We start from the raw sequence: 19,638 nt of genomic DNA, 5'->3' as shown, positions 1-19,638 counted from the left end.
GCTGCGCTGTATGCTGGGAGAGGATTCTGTTGCCTAGTAACCGTAAACTCCAGTGGAACAGTTAAGCGACGTGTCTAAGTGTTGTCTTCGTGTTGAAGGACTGAACATTTGATACGGTATGTAAAAAAAATACTGCGAAGCCAGTACCTGTTTGTAAGCAATAGGCACGAAGTAACTTAAACAGATATTAGCATTTTAAAAAGTTGGAAAGACCTTTAAGGGCGTCACTGACGACCACTGACTGTGTGAGCCAAGATAGCAGTTGACGTTGGCTAATTTTTCAGATTAACGTTAACACGCGAGGCTGAGTTAGCTAACATTAGCTATCTAGCTAGACAACAGCTGTTTGACTTATTTTAAATGACCATTTATGTAAGCAACAAGAAGAGGTTAATTTATTGCACCCAGTGCTGTGCCAAAATCTGTGTTTCTGTATGCTCCCGCCTCCTTGCTTTGCCTACACTTAACGGCCAAAAGTTCAAAGCTCCGTAGAACCTGCGTCGAGCTGGTGTCGGTTGACCATGGCCTCTACACCTGAGAGAGGCTCCCTGCTTGGGCGGCGCAGACAAAGCATGACAGATGAGAGCAGAGGTGGGTACGGTTCAACTAGCGCTAACATGTACACTATACAGACAAAAGAATTGGGCCACCCCCACATTACACCTACAGGAGCTTTTATGACGTCCCATTCTAAATCCATAGGCATTATTATGGAGTTGGTCTCCACTATGAAGCTATAAGAGCTTCCACTCTTCTTGGAAGGCTTTCTACAAGACTTTGGAGTGTGTGGGAGTTTTTGCCCATTCATCCAGAAGAGCATTTGTGAGGTCAGACACTGATGTTGGACTAGTGGGCCTGGCTCACAGTCTCTGTTCTAGTTCATTCCAAAGGTGTTTGAATGGTGTTGAGGTCAGGGCTCTGTGCGGGCCAGTCAAGTTCTTCCACACCAAACTCAGCCAGCCATGCCTTTATGGAGCTTGCTTTGTGCACTGGGGCACAGTCATGCTGCAATAGAGAAGGGCCTTCCCCAAACTGTTCCCACAAAGTTGGAAGCACAGAATTGTCCGAAATGCCTCGGTAAACTGAGGCATAAAGAGTTCCCTTAACTGGAACTAAGGGGCCCAGACTAACCCCAGAAAGACCAACCCATAGCATTATACCTCCTCCACCAAACTTACCAGTTGGCACAGTGCAATCAGGCAGGGAACGTTCTCCACCACACCCAGACACATTCATCAAACCACCAGATAGAGAATCATGATTCGGCACTCCACAGAACACGTTTCCAGTGCTCCAGAGTCCAGTGGCGGTGTGCTTTACACTGCTCCATCTAATTCAGCATAATTCAGCCTTAATGCTTGCATGCAGCCGCTTGGCCATGGAAACCCATGCTATGAGGTCTCAGTGCACAGTTTCTGTGCTGATGTTAATGCCAGAGGAGGTTTGGAGCTCTGCAGTTATTGAGTCTGCAGAGCAACTTTTACGCACTATGCACCTCAGCACTCAGTGACCTCAGCAGCTCCTAATCAATTCTACTTTGAAATAAAACCATTACTGTTGTTTTTGGAATATCTAGGAGGGAAGAAATTTCACAAATTGACTTGTTTCAGTGGTGGTACTGTGATAATAATGTAATAGGTGGCATCCTATGTTTGGATGTTTGCTATTCAGATTTGTATTTACACTCAGATTCGCATCTGTATCTTCATGCTTAACTTTTTTTGTTTTGTGGAAAAAAATGTTTAGTAATTTGTATTACACAATGGAATAATTGCCCATCACATTCAATAGTTTTGCAAGAATGTATCTCATAATTTCAAACCAACTCCATTGTGGACATAGTCCATTTCATCTTCACCTGTTTTCAGTTTTTCTACCTTTTTTCATTAATATTCATTATGTAATTGTTAAACATTATTTTCAAATGCTTTGCTATTGTGAGTTACAGTCCTAAACCTAGTTGGATTTGTTAGTTGACATCTTCCATGAATACCTTGAACCTTTTTCATGATTTTTTCTCACTTAATAAAAACTTGCATAAAATAACCAACTTTAATGCTTTCAGCCTTTACTTTATTTAATTTGTGCCAACATTTTTAAATGAGTTTTTAGTAATTATCTGTTAACTCTAATGTTTGTAGATATGTGTTAAGGGAGACGTCCACAAACATAGCGTTTGTGGACACAGAGTTTTTTTTTTTATCTGGGGCTTCTAAGATACACTGTGGATGTGAATGTATCAGGGGATGTCAGAGTTGGTTTGGGAATTATGCAATTCACAATGGCCAAGCTATTGAAAATATTGGTTAGTTATTATGTAATGGAAATTCATGAGTTTTTTTTTTTTTTTTTTTGTTACAAAATGAGTTCTAAGATACACACTGGCAAAGCTGGTGAAGTTATTATTTTTTTTTTTTTAAATATATACGTAATAAATATTTGTGGAAAAAGTAAATTATGGAAACATTATGGGGGATGTAAACATACTTGTCAGAGTTGCGTTTATTCTTCTGAGTTACACAGTAGTGAAGCTATTGAGATTTGAAGTGCGAATATAACTTTTATAGCAAACATCCAATATTAAAACCAACTTTACCGTAGTCAACAAAACAATGCTGATTCACCATACTAATTTCCTGTTAACTGTTTTAACTATATGCATTATTATTGTACCTAACTTACTCTTCTAGAACAACTGGACAAGCTCCCCCAACTACAGTGCACCTCCTTGGTCCATATTAAAGACAAACAGGTCAGAAAACAACTAACACAAAGTGAGCCAGCATCAATTCAGTACTATGCCAACTCAGTCGTAGACAATTATGATTTGTTATGTTAACCTTGGATCAGATTTAATTCAAGCCTATAAGAAGGTGGATCCTTTCTATGCCAGATACCCTCACATCCCCTTACTTGATTTAGGCTGTGCTAAACAAGCCCCTCTCACGGAAGGAGCCCAGCCTCCTCCACTTGAAAGCCCGCGAGAGGATGTTTGTTCCTGGCTGGTACTCTCCCTCAACCTCCTCTAAGTGGACACAGCAGCAGTTACAGAGGCCCATGGACCGGTCATTCTCTGTCCGTCTACCAACACTGCAAGCCCATGTCAAAGCTAAGGTCAGTGGATAAACAAAGAGCAGGACAGGTTTCTCAAAGTGTTCATTTTTTTCTTCCATTTTAAATTTATAATATCAAAGGCAGTTATGAAGCCCAGCCCAAGACTGCATCCCTAATGTAACTGCACATGAACATTCAAACTTCCAGTCTCATTCACTTGTCAGTGTAAGTCAGTGCTGACAAAAGGTAGTAATGGTAATATTAAGGTCCCACGAAACCCAGGTCAAGACTTTAGCATCTCTTTAGGCAGAATGGTCATCATCCCTAATTTGTAATTGACAGGCTGTGGAAGAGAATTCTTTTGTCTTCCCACCCCTCCTCTAGGACCACGTGGCCCAGGACACGGTGTTAGTCCCACGTCCTTCCAAATTGCCACGCTTCCCCAAGAAGAGTGCGCGACCATCCTCCTTCATACACTCGTCCTCCTCTCCCTCGTGTGATAGGCCACTGTACTTCAGTTGTGTTGAGGAAGTGTGCACTGCCAACATCCGCAGCCCCCCTGACATCGTCTTGACCATCCGCAACAACCCCCACCTGGGTGTCCTCTACATGACCCCAGCCGTGCCGAAGTCTTCAGTCGAGTACAACCGCTATAACCTAATGTAAGCTTTATGAACTAAGAGGAAACATACTGTATTATACACCAGAGAAGGGCCAATCGGATAGCTAGTGAACAGCTGAGTCTTTGATTATTAGACTTGCTTTCTTTTTTTCTACATTTCTATTTTTAAATGGCATTGTTGACATCGACCTATGGTTTGATTACCAGAGTATGTCAGGAAATGTCAGTATAGATTTCACATTATGTTATTAGTCTTTTCCTGTCTGCTAATTGAAAAATGCCAATAAAGCCTCTATTTTGAAACTGCATGGCTGCAAGTGGCACTGCATGCTCTAGTCTTAATTTCTTCTTTGATACAATGCCAAAATTGCCTCGGTCCTGCCAGTTTTATAAAGCTTGTGGAAATCTGTCTTATGGTTCATCATGTATCTACATTATTTATCTACAATATTTACACACACAGAAATTGTAAAGTAGACCAAGGCTGCAGGTTCATTTTCAACAGGAGCACACTGGAAGAAATACTCCAGGAAGATGATGTATATTTCTCTTTGCCCTTTTTTAAAAATTAATTTAAAAAGAACCTGAATGGCATCTTGCTTCAAAATGCACTGTTAATTCTTTTTTATTATTAAAAGTTCTTGTTATACCTATCCATAGTACAGCCTGAGACTGAAAAGGCGCCTAATTGTTTGGACATCTCACTGACCAGTAGACCTTATAATATTTTATTATACTAGTAAGGCTTATCATTAGTGTTTCCAAGCATGGTATATATTTAGCTTTTGCTTTATTTGACCATTCTGGTTATTCTGTGTTTGCTTGTTTATCTGCCCATTTGGACTGGCATGTGTGTCTTTTCCACCAGGACAGTAATGTTCAGGAACATCAACAAGGACTACCTCTCGATCAGCCCCACTGGCGTGATTTCGGTGTGGGAGGGAGAGCAGGACTTTGTGAACCTTGAGCGCTGGGAGCAGGAGTATCACTACCACTGCAGGCTGCTCCGCATCCCCACCTTTGCCTTGTTCAAGAAGTGGAAAACTTTCCGTGTCTGGCGCGCCAACGTTTGCTTCAAGAAGATTCACAAGCACAGGGAGTTCCTGCAGAAGAATTTGTTTATTGTCACTGAGGTCTGTCGTGGATTAAGGTCTGGTTTTTACCACATAATCAGTATTCATAGTCTGGAGGTTGGTTTTCACTAAACCTAATTTATTGTCAATGAGAGAAGCAGTCTTTTAGTTTTAAAACTATGTTAATGAAAGATGTAAGAGTAGTGTGTAGTGTTACTTGTCATAAACCTTTGCTGTTTGTGTGTGTGTATCATGCAGTATCTACGACCTGCGCTGATAGATATCAGGGAAATGTGCATCCAGATCAGTGACTTGGGCCTGTGTCACATGCAGAAGGACCATACCTACAAGCTGCAGGAGTTCCAGGAGGCCCAGTACAAACAAGTAGATGAGGTATTATACAAATAAACGTGGAAGGGCAGAGACTTTGGAGCAAACTGTGTGTATGTGCATATGTCCTAAGAAGCTGATGTGTGTTTATTAGGCTCAGAACTATGGGCGATTGTGCCTTTTGTGCAGCTGCTTCCAGTCTGTGGAACATACTCGCTGACCATCTGAGGGTACCGCAGACTGTGGACTCTTAAAAAAGGCTTTAAAAAGGCTTAGAAAAGCATTTGCATAGATTGCCTATTTTAACGTCCTTTTGGTCTATTGTGTTGTTTTAGTATGGCTTTTGTAATTTCCACTGTTTCCACTTATTTTAGTTGTTTTTACTGTGACATTGCTTTTACTTTTTATTCTTTTATTGCAATTGTTGCACTTTAAGATCATTTATTTGATGTAAAGTGCATTATAAATTAAATGTATCATTATTATTATTAATATTATTATTATTATTGTCAGATGTCAGCTCACCTGGCAGAGTTTCAGAATCTAGTGAAGGATGTGGTGATGCGTGCGTGTGACACCACCATGCTGGAGGCTGGATACCCACTGGATGACAGTTCAGGTATGGACATACAATACTTGCTATATGAACATGTGCACACACATCATATAAATAATACCATATTAAAAGTTGGCATCAGTCAGTGAGGGGTTGTGTATGTGTGTTATAGAGAATCAAGAACTGATGACCATTATTCAGATGATCAACAAGAAAAAACAATGCATACGCCTCACCAGGTGTGTAATTCCATGTCTTTCTCCTTTTCTCTCTCCACTTGCTGTCCACCATATATCCATTTTTTTTTAAACTGAGCACATCATAATAACTCCTTCCAAACCTTCTCTGTCTCCTATCTAACCAGCTTTGTTCGTCTGGTTGACTACATGGTGGACAACACTATGCATGTCCTGATGGTGAACTCGGTGTCCAGGCTGTTGGCTGTACTACAGGAACAGGTAGACAGCACGCCCAATCATGCCATGATCCAAACCTGGGGTCAACCTGAGACTATTGATGCTCCTACCGCTGGAGAGAGAAAAAAGGTTGGGCATCCTTTCAGTTCGTAAACCAGTGCAGTGTCCACTCTAATATTTTTTCCACACTGGCCCACTTGGCCAATAGATCAGAGTTTTCCCAGCCCCTGGTATATTTTCAGTGGCCCGACAGCCAAAAAATGAAAGTAGCTCTTTTTCCCATAATTTTGGTGATTTATTCATAATACGTACATTAATAAAGCTCCCTTTAGATTTGATTGTTTTCCTTTAGTTATGGATATAGTGTTGATACACTATATTGCCAAAAGTATTCGCTCGGCTGCCTTCACACACATATGAACATGAGTGACATCCCATTCTTAAACCATAGGATTTAATATGATGTGGGCCCATCCTTTGCAGCTATAACAGCTTCAACTCTTCTAGGAAGGCTTTCCACAAGGTTTAGGAGTGTGTTTATGGGAATTTTTGACCATTCTTCCAGAAGTGCATTTGTGAGGTCAAACACTGATGTTGGACAAGAAGGCCTGGCTCACAGTCTCCGCTCTAATTCATCCCAAAGGTGTTCTCTCGGGTTGAGGTCAGGACTCTGTGCAGGCCAGTCAAGTTCTTCCACACCAAACTTGCTTATCCATGTCTTTATGGACCTTGCTTTGTGCACTGGTGCACAGTCGTGTTGGAACAGGAAGGGCCATCTCCAAACTGTTCCCACAAAGCTGGGAGCATTAAATTGTCCAAAATGTCTTGGTATGCTGAAGCATTAAGAGTTCCTTTCACTGGAACTAAGGGGCCGAGCCCAACGTCCGAAAAACAACCCCACACCATAATCCCCCCTCCACCAAACTTTACACTTGGCACAAATGCAGTCAGACAAGTACCGTTCTCTTGGCAACCACCAAACCCAGACTCGTCCATCAGATTGCCAGACGGAGAAGCGTGACTCGTCACTGCAGAGAACACGTGTCCACTGCTCTAGAGGCCAGTGGCGGCGTGCTTTACACCGCTGCATCCGATGCTTTGCATTGCGCTTGGTGATGTAAGGCTTGGATGCAGCTGCTCGGCCATGGAAACCCATTCCATGAAGCTCTCTACGCACTGCTCTTGAGCTAATCTGAAGATCACATGAAGTTTAAAGGTCTCAAGCTATTGACTGTGCAGAAAGTTGCCGTCCTCTGCGCACTATGCGTCTCAGCATCCGCTGACCCCGCTCTGTGATTTTATGTGGCCTACCACTCCGTGGCTGAGTTGCTGTCGTTCCCAATCGCTTCTACTTTGTTATAGTACCACTAACAGTTGATTGTGGAATATTTAGTAGCGAGGAAGTTTCACAACTGGACTTACTGCACAGGTGGCATCCTATTACATTACTATTACAGCACCATGCTGGAATTCACTGAGCTCCTGAGAGCGACCCATTCTTTCACAAATGTTTGTAGAAGTAGTCTGCATGCCTAGGTGCTTGATTTTATACACCTGTGGTCATGGAAGTGATTGGAACACCTGAATTCAATGATTTGGATAGATGAGCGAATACTTTTGGCAATATAGTGTATATTACACAGCTAAGCAAAATAAGACATTAGGCACATATTTGATCTCTAAATGAACAGTGCATAAATGTAGATTTCTCCATATTTTGTGTAAAGCCACAGAGTATGGAATATATAGGGAGAAGAGGACAGAAATGTGCAAAAAATACCACAGTTGCTGTAAAAATAGAAAGCTGCTCTTTGTTTTTGTATCTTTGTATTGTATGTTCTTTTGCTGACATTTTTTTGAGTACCAGCAAGTAGCAATGAGTATGATGGATGAATAATGAAACAAACATCTATCTTTTTATAAACTCACCGGCAGATGTTTTATTTCAGCTGGGGTGTGTCACTCCAATTTAACGTCAGCTCCGATTAATGTGGCTAAGCAGCAAAAGTAACCACAGTAAGCAGTCACATTAAGGCTGAACAGAGTTATATAATCACCTTTTCAGACTGTTATCAATTTACCTCTGAAATAAAGACGACAATTTTCACAGATGTGTTGATTTATTAAATGTTCATTTCAATGTACAGACGCAAACAAATTGACAAATTAATTAAATATTTGGCCCAGGAAACTCATAAAGACTGAACAAATTAATAATGATTAATAGGCTAATTAATAATTGATAACAAACAAGAACAGAGTTATAGCCGCACATCTCCGTGGAAAATCTTACAGGTACTGTCCGTGGTGCTGACTCCGCTGAGGCACTTTATTATAGAAATTAAAGCTCCATAAAATTCACGGAGGATCTTGTTTAGCTCTTCTTTACTTACAGCTGAGAAATCAGCTGTTTGTCCGGTGTTTTTCAGGTAGTCTTGTAGACATTTGACGGCCCAAGACGTTGACCGACTGTACTGGCTTCATTTCCTGACCTCTCCAGCTGATCCAGCTCTTCACTCATCACTCTCGCGTATCGCGGCTTTATCTGTTCTGTCTCGTCTTCCTCGTTCAGCCATTTATCCAAACTTAGGTCGCAAAATAAATCAAAATTGACAACAAAACGGTCCATTATGCTGCCGAACAAAGTTGACAGCGGCTTTTGATGCGGGTTTCAGTGAAATGTTTCATGTTGCCATAGAAACCACACAGACTCGAACAATAAGATGTAGGCGGAGTAATATTTTCAGTGATTGATTCAGTATTTTTTTATTTGCGCACGGCTAGCCGTGCTGTCATGCTCATTTGAGCACATTTTATAACGTCTCATTGATCAATCAGATTGCTCGGTCGGATCTACGTGTTGTATAATTTTAAAAAATCTCAAATACCCCCTGGAGTTCCTCCAAGTACCCCCAGGGGTACGCGTACCCCCATTTAAGAAACACTACACTAATCTACTGGCCCTGGGCCATTGATTACCAATGGAAATGTTCTATCCATCAGAAATTGAAGTTCTGAAACATGTACAAACTAGATTTCATCCTTGAATTGATGTTGACATTTGTTTGTCTCTCTGTCCCTTCATCAGTCTGTGGTTTCGGACAGCAGTTCAGAAAAGCCTCCTATCCTGCCCATGTTCACCTCTGAGCTGATACTGGACACAAATGCTTTAATCTACCAACCCTCTGAGGAGAACTTCCAGGTTTATGACCTTTCACCTCTGTCATGATGTCATGAGATGTTAAATTAAAGTACTTTTAGGAGTTATTCAGCATCCATCCATATTCCTAAATAGAGTGCTTGTGTGTGCATGTACATGTGTACATTTTGTTCAACCTGACAGGAAACTGTGGCAGAGATCCTGAAGAGGTTCCAGGAGACATTGCTGTCAGTTGATAAACTCCTGCCAGACCCCTCTTTTAATTCATTCACAGAAATCGTGCTCAACAGCGGGGTACTGAAACCTTCACCACTCAACATTGCATGCCTTTGCTTACACACTGTAACAAATTACTGTTTTTTTACGGTGGATTTACAACAGTATCCTACTGTATTTTACAATAATTGAAAAATACTGTTAAATAGTCATCCCTCACATGTAAATTAACAGTAAAATCGGTCAGTTAACAATAACAGTAGATAACTGTAATTTAACAGCATAAAACAGTATTTGTAATGAATTGCTGTAAATTGCAACAGTATCTTACTGTATTTTATAATTATTGTAAAATACTGTTAAATATTCATGCTTACATGTAAATTAACATTTAATGCTCTGTTAACAATAACAAACTGTAATTTAACAGCATAAAACAGTATTTTCTGTCAAGCAGTGGAGACAGGCGCTACTGTATGATCCCTTCTCAAGTCCAGTCACTATCTTTCAGCATCTTACTGATGATTGTGGGCTTATGTTTCTTTTCTTTTTTTGATGATAGCACTTCTTTATTGATCAAACTCCTCATTTTTGCGTGACAAGATGTAGCCTAGCCTAACTGGCTATTCCTGCACTTGACTTTCTGGAAAACGGTGTTAGAGTGAGTGTTCTTCTTTGTCAGTTCTGGTTCTTGGTTCTTGAAAACAGCGTCAGAGTGAGTAATCACACTGTTCACTCCGTGCTAAGCTGCTTCTCCGTGTCCTCCGCTAGGTTAACACACTGCCATATACTGTAAAATTACCATGTTTCATAGCTATCCGGTGGCGTGGTTCAGGAGGTAGAGCGGTCGTCCGGTAACTAGAGGGTTCCCGGTTCAATCCCCAGCTCCTCCAGAGTGTGTCGAAGAGTCCTTGAGCAAGATACTGACTCTGTCCTGATGGACAGTTAGGTGCCTTGCATGGCAGCCTCTGCCATCAGTGTGTGAATGGGAGAATATAAGGCAAAACAGTGTAAAGCGCTTTGAGTGGTAAGTAGCCTAGAAAAGCGCTATAGAAATAGAGTCCATTTACCATTTTACTGTCATGTAGCCTACTGTTGTCCAAAAAACGGAATTATACTGTTTGATAAATTACGGTAGATGCGCTGTAAAATTACCATAACCCTGTAATCCTACTGTCATGTGCTGTACTCCAAAAAACGGTATTATACTGTTAGATAAATTATGGTAGATGCGCTGTAAAATTACCATAACACTCACCGTTATCCTACAATCATATACTGTAATCCAAAATACGGTAATATACTGTTAAAATAAATAACAGTAGATTGATTGTAAAATAACAGTAAAATACTGGCGTCCCTGCTGCCAGTATTTTACTGTTATTTTACAGTGAAATTCCTTACAGTGCAGTAAAAGTCAAAGTTGCTCAAATGTTCTGAATGTGTGCCTCATTAATGTGCTAAAAATGTAATGTAAATGTACAGGTCCTTATGCTGAAGTTTATCTGGGATCTGAATGTGTGTGTGTGTGTGTGTGTTAACTTCCAGGTATTGGAAGAGATATGGAGTGATGGCCCATGTCTGGAATCCGTATTAGAAGATGATAAACACCTTCAGTGCATCATCCAGAACATCAAGGTCATTAGATGTGTATCATTTTGGCATTTTTTCACATAGGATTTTGCACTTGTCTGCCAACTCTACCTTGAGAATGTGTTGCCCTAACCTGTTGTTTTTCCCATTCAGGAGTCACTTCAGTTTGCCTTTGACTCAGCTAATGTGTACTCCCGCACTTTTGAGCGCTTCAGACTGTTCTACCAGGAAAATGAGTGTCTGGATCTAGATGCACTTCGACAACAAGATCATGGTGACAAAGTCATCGTCATCACTATCATTACCATAATTATCACCGTTGTAATATACCTCCCAATTAACAGTTATGATGAACTCAGAGAACAATCTTATTTATTCTGTTTTTTTCTTAAATCTTAGAATAAGTTATTTGTATTGGAGAAAAAAATGAGGCAGTGATGAAATCATAAACATGGCCAATGGAAATTTTGCTCACCAGTAACACCTCTGAGCAACTTCAAGCTCAAGTTCAAGTGAACAAATTATTTTAACACTTATCACATGGTTGTGTGAATATGCCATGATGCCAGAGGTGATATAGGACACTATTTTGTGTACACTATTTTGTGTGGAGAGGCAGAGATTAGGTCTGTGCATGGTTCTTGGTTGGCTGGCACTGGATTGTTTTTCCACTCAGTAACTATGTCAGTAGAAGAAAGAGACATAAATGAGTTTCGGAGAGCAAAGAAATTAAAAATTATGGCATTCTTGACTGGAGAAAACTTAGGATTAATGAAACACACAATATTAATACCGTGCGTTATATGGTTGTTAAATCATTGCTCTAATAAATGTGATATTTTGGTATTCAAGTGAAGACAATGAGAGTGTTTTCCATCTTTTAGTTTTCTGTAGACTGAATCATGCTTACTGCTTCCTCCTGCAGGTGTGGCCTTCTTCAGTGACAGACTCAAGAAATACCACAGTCAGCATAGAGAGGCCCTGGCTATCCAGCAGAAGAGACATCTTGGCCTACTGCTGATCAACACCACACAGCTCAGAGACAAACTCATATCTTCCCCCCTCCGCTGCCTGGAGGTCAGGATAGCACACACACACACACACACACACACATACACGCACAAATGCACACATGCACACATGCAACAACACAAGGCTCACATTGAGTTCAAACTTACAGCGATACGCGAATTTTCAGTTAGTAAACTTTTTAAAGGGCATTCAGCAAAAGCAAAATCAAATATATTTTGTCGCACATATTCTAAAACCTTTTTTGTTTTACAAGTTGGCTTACATTTATAGAAATTTTAGAGAGATCTAGAGTGTAAAATTGCCCACCATTTGATATCACCCAAGCTGGAGCACACTGAAGCCTTGCTGTGTTACTTAGAGCTCACTGAAAGAACATATATTTGGTTGACCACTGGTTAATTATGGGCTATAATTAAAAGACACATGTTTCACCAGGAAAATTCTCAGTCCAGCACACTAATGCTGTTTTCCAAAGCATACCACATGGTTTTTGATGTTTGAATGTGTTCTTCCTTGAGATAGGTAATCCATCACACTGAACATCCTGAGTTCAGTGTGTAGAAATGTATTTATGTCTTCTGGTGTGTCCACGTGCTTTTGGAAAGCTCCGACATCCAGGACTTCAAAGTCAGCTGCTAAACTGCATCACAATTGTGAGCTACTTCAGAAAGTTAAAAGTTAGAACACATGGGCTTGCATGGTCTGCATGTTGACAGGGGTTTGACTTCATCCCGTTTTGAAAAAGATGCAAGAGTTAGTCTGGCTAATTGTTAAGTAGAACATTTTTTTGTCGTGTAAATGCACCATTCTGCTCTGTGGCTCTTAGAATCCCACCGAGCAGAATGTACATCACCACCAGAAAATAGTCTGAGGAAAATATTCTACACATCAGTCACTGCTGTAATTCTTGAATAAAAACACTCAAACAACAAACAAACTAGAGGTAAATTAAGTAAATACTCAAACAAGTAGAAAAGCTTGGTATGCTTTGAAAAATGGTTGGTAACAATGTGTGTGTAGTGCTGTAAATGGACCAAAATGCCAAACAGAAAACACTTGTATGGTCCTCAAACAAGCTAGTGCATGTACAGTATGTAAAGTAGCAACCTAGTTCTCCCGGTCATGTTCTCCAAACCAGGTCATCAACGAAATGCTCCCCCTGCTGGCTAAGAGGCAGCTGGATGCTATCGTCGCTGAGGCTCAGGATGCCCAGTTTAAACTGGAGTACATCCCCTCCACCACCACAGAGTTTGTCAACTCCCTCACTTTCCTAGATGAAATACAGAAAAGGGTAAGACACACATTTTACATTAAAGTTTAGATCTTCTGGTATCAGTCACAATGAGTCATCATTATGGAGCTCACACTCTCATAAGGAGGCAAAAATACAAATCATGTGCCACAGAACTATATGTTGGACACCATATGTTTAATGTAATGACTTGGTTTGGTATTTGAAAAAAAAATTAGCCTAAACTTACATGTAAATATGTCAAATCCTGATGATGTTTCCCCTCGTACTTATTTGAACTTTATTTAACCAGGAAATACCTCACTGAGACTAAAAATGTCTTTCACTGGAGTGTCCTCATCAAGATAGGCAGCAGCACATATAGCCAGTTATAAAAGCACAATACATAGAATTCCAACAAGTAAACAGACACAGAATACATAGAACTGGCAACAGTAAACACAACTGGACAGGAAGAGTCATTTAAAAATGGCCAAAATCGTTAGACACTTTCAATTTTATAACTACAGAGTACCTAAAACATTTAAAAGAAATACTTTTCCGTTTTCATTAATGCGTTCACAAATGCTTGATGTCTTACCCTGGCCAGAATGTCCAAGAATAAGGCTTTAGGTTTGACATCTTGTTTTTTAAAGAAAAGTGTGAAAGTTTTAGCATGTAAAAACATTGATTTAATCAAATTTATTTTTATTTAAACATCAATCCCAATGATGGAGAACCCAGATTGCTGTGGACTACAACTACAAATGCCATATATTTCTGTGTTGTGGCATTTTTTTGCATTGTTATGAGATTTTGATCTCCATGGATCATCATGATCATTATTGTGTTTCCATAATCCCAGAGGATTTGGGTACTGTGTTTCAAAGCCTAATCTGTTGTGCTCTTCTTCTCTTCTCCCCCCTATTTTACTTTCTTCCTTTTTCCTCTCTCTAACCAGTCTAACGTGTTGGAAGAACAGCAGGAGACAATATGTCAAATGTACAAGCTGATCAACATGTACTCAGTGCCCACACCACCTGAGGACTTTGCACTTTTCTCCACCCTGCTACCTTTAGTCAATTCACTCCACAAATCCATTGACAAGGCAGAGAGGGAGAGGGACTCCAACATGAAAAAATTCTGCACCTGCCTGCAGAAAGATATTGAGGAGCTGAACCGTGAAGTTAAAAGGCTGAAGCAAAAGGCACAGGTACATAAGAGTTTACCTGTGGGATAGAGGGTATTATGGAGACTAATAATTCATTGGAAATTATTATTTTGATAGGTCTCAATAAATGTGACATAACCTTTATCATGGAACACATATAACACAATATTGGATCTGTAGAGACAGTGACAGTTTTAGCCTGCTATGGCAATAGACCCACATGGTCATCCAGGTACTTTCAGAGTACTGCTAACACACTTGCCTCATTGTGAGTCCATATCATGCCTGTTCATATATACATATTAACATAATGAACCCTGTCCCTTTGTGTGATTTCCCATGTGTCCCTACTAAATTTTGACTTGTCTGTGGATTTCTGTATGTAGGATCATCAAATTCTGGACATCAATGCAGACTCCTCCAAAGTGCGTATGCTGATGGGGGAGATTGAGATTTCCATAAATGAGCTGCAGAGCCAGGCTTCCACCTACAGTTCATACCAGAAGAACTTCAAGGTACTATAATGCTAGAATGCACAACTGTCATTCCCTTACTATTTATTCGGAAGTAGAGGCCCATCAGAGAAATAACACGGCTAACCCTGATAGAGAAATAAATAAAAAATGAAAAAGAGAAAAAAATGGCCCATATCCTCTCAAAGAATGAACAAGCACAGAGCCAATGTGTAGAAAAGTTTTTTCACCATTAGACAGTGTCCTAAATTGATTTAGTTCATACTTAACTTAATTGACAAGTAATTAAAACATAGATTTAACTCAACTAAGACTGTAACCAAAACTATAATGCTGAACCACTGATGTAAACAGTCATTGTCATAGCAACCAGGTTTTCACCTGCCAGCTGCAAACTCATTTTCCCCTCTGCCCTGTGCTCAATGGAGGTGGAGGAGACCAAGTTTGAGGCTTTGGAAGAACTGTGTGTGGAGATGCGGCTAAAACAACTGCTGTGGGATTCTCTAGAGGAGTGGGATTCTTTACATAATGGATGGATGCAGGTTAGATACACACATGCACTCAAACATGCACACAGACACTTTACTGAAGTGCATTGTGCAGGCATAAATACCTGTCAGAACATACATGTGCACAGCTCTCATCCTTTCTTGTAAGCTTGTCAGTGGTGTCTTTCTATGTTCTTCCAACCCCAGAGCACTTTTGAGTTGCTGGACCTTGACCAGCTTAATTCAGAGGTCAATAAATATGGCAAGTACATAAACCAGCTGGAGAAAGGCTTGCCGCGCAATAGTGTGGTGCCCTGCCTAAAGCAGAAGGTGGAGGACATGAGACAGAAGGTGAGCAGGACAAGGCACTATGTAGACAGTAATGTATATAGAACATGATAAATTACCAATTTAAGACCATCATTAATGTCTTGAGACAAAATGCCACATGTGGACTACAGATATGGAGAGGTGGTTTTACTTGTGGGTTCCAACAGTGGGAGGTTGGCTTGCAATTGCTGGAAATCACAATGGTATGTTTCCTCCAGCTGCCTGTGATCACTGACCTGCGTAACCCGTGTCTGAAATCCCAACACTGGGGGGTCCTGGAGGCTGTTGTGGGAGCCAGTCTGACCATGGAGGAACTCAGTCTGGCTGTGTTGGAGGAGCTCAACATTTTCTCCTATGGCCAGGAGATACAGGAGGTAATGCTTAAGCATGCATGTTTGTCTTACTGTTCTTATGTCTCACTGCCTAACCGCTTAACTGTTTATCTTATTACACATGCCTAACATTAAGCCTTAGCATAGCCTAATCTTAAACGCTGATGCCCTATTCAGAAGGGCATTGTGCTACAGGGGGAGGAGGGAAATGTAATATTTACAAAGCATATGTGCTATTTTTGTCCCATTCGCATTCGCTTTGTCAGTAATTTTTACAGACTGTGTGCACCTGTGTCAGTAAAAATTTGAACGTCTTTTACCTACTGTGAGATGCTCTGTAAAAATAGCCCCAAATAATACTAATCATGCAAATTCAAATCCTCATTAAATATTGCGTCACGTCTGTGGGAAAAAAATCTTTGTTCCCAATTTTATTCTTTGTTTTGGGGCTTTTGATAATGGAGGAGGCACCAGTGGTGGGCCGTCAGGGCCAGCAAGGCCTTCTCTGCTAGCCTAAACATCATCAGAAAGTAAATTTAATTTTAATACTTTGATACATTATCCTGTCCGAATAGGCCAAATGCATTACAAAGGTCCTGCCATAATTATTGCACACACACGCACATACACACACAAACCGAACATGCTAAACATCCTCAAATCTGTGTCAGGATAAACTGGCCTGACATGACCTTTGACTTCTAGGTGTCAGGACGGGCTTCAGGAGAGGCTTCTCTGGAGATCATCATCAAAAAGGTGAGAGGAATGGGACTTTTTTATATACTGTGTATGCCTGTATATGTATGAACTCTACCTACCTCTCTGTGTTGTTAATGATTTGCTTTTACTCATGTGATTTTTGTGCCTGCCTATGAATTGTGTTGGGTTGCAAGTCCATTAAGTAAGATTTTATTGTCTCTTAGCTCAAAGTGACCATCATACAGCTGTAGGGGTTTGACCAGCTTGCAGACCTTGCACCAGGATGAAACGATATAGGGGGCAGAGAAGGACAGCCACAATCTGATATCCATTCAAATTTATGAATTGCTTACAAGCTACGGTGCTACAGCTAACTTAGCTTAGGTTTTAGCAGCTTTTTGTGGCGAGTCAGCAGGGTCAAACCTAACCAGCATGTGATACACTAAAGTGCTCCATGGCCAGTTTATTTATAGAGAACATAATACTTTAGTTGAGGGGGCAGAGAGTAAAACTTAGGGAGCAAAGCCCCCCTCAAGACCGCATGGCACTGGGCCCTTGTGCTTGTTGATCAATAACAGCAACCAATTACTCACCAAGTTGCTGTGCTTTCTGGCTTTCAAAGGTAACTTTACAGTCCCTACTCTCTGTTTTGGAAATACGCCCTCTCTCCAGTAGAGGTCGATAAAATCCATAAATTATTATATGCCTCTTTAAGTTGAAGTAAGATTACTTGGAGTAGCACAAAGTGGCTTCAGCAAAATTGGTGAATAGCACCACTGTGACTTCAAATGAAAGGAGTGTAAGTGTTGGGATTGTCGAGAAAGAGAAAAATCACCCATACAATACAGGCCTTGCTTACTGTATTTGAAAGATGTTGTCCTGAACATGTAGGGCCCTATAAAATCCGTTTTATTTTTTCCCAAATTCCGTTTTTTCTGTTTTAATTTTTGAGAATTCTGTTTTTTACCTTTTACTCTTATTTTACTACCAAAAAAGAGTGTGTTTTTAATGTTAATGACTAAAATGCACACAAATGGAATAGAAATTACCTTAAATTAATTGAGGTAACAAATAAACAACAATTTATTTATTTATTTAACAATTACGTTGTTATGGCAATAAAAGGTGAAAATGATATGTTATTAATGATTGAACAATATGTTAAATTATTATTTGTTTTAAAAATGTAAATTACTTATCAAATAGACCTAACAATTCAGCTACCAGTGAATGAGCAGTAGTATGCATGTGATAACATAGATTGAAAAATAAGCCGAAATGATACCTCTTCTCTGAATAGACAAGCATAGCCAGTGTGCTGCTGTTAGCCAGTGAAAATAGAGCGGAGTGGCAACTCTTCACTTTGTTACACAATCCATGTCCATGCTGTAGCCTGGAAAGTTTCTTTGCCTTTTGGACTCGTACAGTGCCGGTGCAGTTGTTGTAATGTTTTTTTCTTGGTGGTGCAGGTGCAGGTGAAACAACTGGAGGGGTTGTGCCACCCAGATTTGCTTCCCACCATGTAATTTTCCCCAGATATATATTCATATTCCACACAAAAACAGCATTTCATTCAAATTATGTCAAATTTCGCGATATTCCTTGTTAAAAATAGATTCCGTTTTATTTGGCTAATTCCGCGATTCCGTCCGCAGTTCCGTGATCACGGAAATTATAGGGCCCTAAACATGGAATGAAAAAACAGAACAAAACAAAACAGTGTACAGGTATATTTTGTGTTGAGTGCTGTCTCTGAGGGAGTAGCACTGTTGTTATGAAACTACATCTTGTCTAAATGAGCAGTTGATATGTGTGTAATTGTGTCTCTTGGTCCTCTGTAATTTTGACTTTGACAAATTGTGTTTGATGTCTAACCTCTGACCTTTTCCTGAGCCATGCAGGTGGAAGACTCATGGAAGGCCACAGAGTTTACTGTGCTGCCTCACCGTGACTCTAAAGATGTCTTCATTCTGGGAGGCACCGATGACATCCAGGTAATAACACACACATACACACACACATACAGTGTGTTTTAACACACCAGTAATGTTTGAGTGTTGCTGTATTGGCATAGGACTGAAGATAAGGCCTTTAATTATCCAACACACTGTCTGTGTCTGTGTGTGTGTGTGTGTGTGTGTGTGTGTGTGTGTGTGTGTGTGTGTGCGTGTGTGTGCGTGTGTGTGCGTGTGTGTGCGTGTGTGTGTGTGTGTGCACATATCTGTGTGTGTCTGTGTTTTTCTGTGTGTGCAGGTGCTCCTGGATGACAGCATTATTAATGTGGCCACAGTAGCATCCTCTCGCTACGTAGGTCCCATCAAGCCCAGGGTGCAGAAGTTGCAGAAACAGCTGTCCCTCTTCAACCAGACACTGGTAAATAGAATAGAATAAAGTAGAAAAGAATTAGGGCTGGGCAATATATCAGTATTATATTATATCAATCAATATTATATTGGTATCGTGATATATGACTAGATATCGTGATATTGTGATATGGTATGAGTGCCATCTTATCTGGTTTAAAAGGCTGCATTACAGTAAAGGGAGGCAGTTTTCTGAACTCAGATGTCTGTTCTGATGTTCAGTTTTTGTCTCTACCTACTTGATTATCATATCTGCATTACTAATAATTGTTTAGCACATTGTGTAAATTTTGAGAAGCACCAGTAGTCATCCTTACAATACTGTCACAACATCGATATTAGGTGTTTGGTTGAAATATTGTGATATTTGATTTTGTTGATATCACCCAGTTCTAAATAGAACTATCTTAAATAAGGCTGGCCAGACATCTTTTTCAGCATCAGATTCAGACTTCATCACAACTGAAATAATTGAAAGACAAAATGAAACTGAAACCTG

General features: G+C 40.2%; 1 protein-coding gene across 1 annotated transcript in view; it reads left to right on the top strand.

The window, feature by feature from the left end:
* The first annotated feature begins 521 nt into the window (after nt 1-521).
* dnah6 (dynein, axonemal, heavy chain 6) overlaps nt 522-19,638 on the top strand; it is a 101,757-nt gene continuing 82,640 nt past the window's right edge. The window contains exons 1-23 of the mRNA XM_030056308.1: nt 522-591; nt 2,691-2,752; nt 2,923-3,114; nt 3,439-3,716; nt 4,545-4,809; nt 5,008-5,142; nt 5,593-5,698; nt 5,808-5,874; nt 6,000-6,180; nt 9,140-9,253; nt 9,395-9,505; nt 10,976-11,065; nt 11,174-11,294; nt 11,946-12,097; nt 13,191-13,343; nt 14,245-14,496; nt 14,841-14,969; nt 15,356-15,469; nt 15,623-15,766; nt 15,964-16,119; nt 16,783-16,833; nt 18,678-18,770; nt 19,030-19,149. Of these exons, the coding sequence (XP_029912168.1) occupies nt 522-591; nt 2,691-2,752; nt 2,923-3,114; nt 3,439-3,716; nt 4,545-4,809; nt 5,008-5,142; nt 5,593-5,698; nt 5,808-5,874; nt 6,000-6,180; nt 9,140-9,253; nt 9,395-9,505; nt 10,976-11,065; nt 11,174-11,294; nt 11,946-12,097; nt 13,191-13,343; nt 14,245-14,496; nt 14,841-14,969; nt 15,356-15,469; nt 15,623-15,766; nt 15,964-16,119; nt 16,783-16,833; nt 18,678-18,770; nt 19,030-19,149 (3,156 nt within the window). The remainder of the gene's footprint in view (nt 592-2,690; nt 2,753-2,922; nt 3,115-3,438; nt 3,717-4,544; nt 4,810-5,007; nt 5,143-5,592; nt 5,699-5,807; nt 5,875-5,999; nt 6,181-9,139; nt 9,254-9,394; nt 9,506-10,975; nt 11,066-11,173; nt 11,295-11,945; nt 12,098-13,190; nt 13,344-14,244; nt 14,497-14,840; nt 14,970-15,355; nt 15,470-15,622; nt 15,767-15,963; nt 16,120-16,782; nt 16,834-18,677; nt 18,771-19,029; nt 19,150-19,638) is intronic.

This window comes from Myripristis murdjan, chromosome 1, assembly GCF_902150065.1.
Source record: "Myripristis murdjan chromosome 1, fMyrMur1.1, whole genome shotgun sequence".
NCBI classification, from domain to species: Eukaryota; Metazoa; Chordata; class Actinopteri; order Holocentriformes; family Holocentridae; genus Myripristis; species Myripristis murdjan.
Note: the sequence above shows the minus strand (reverse complement) of the source record. Positions and strands in the feature narration are given on the sequence as shown.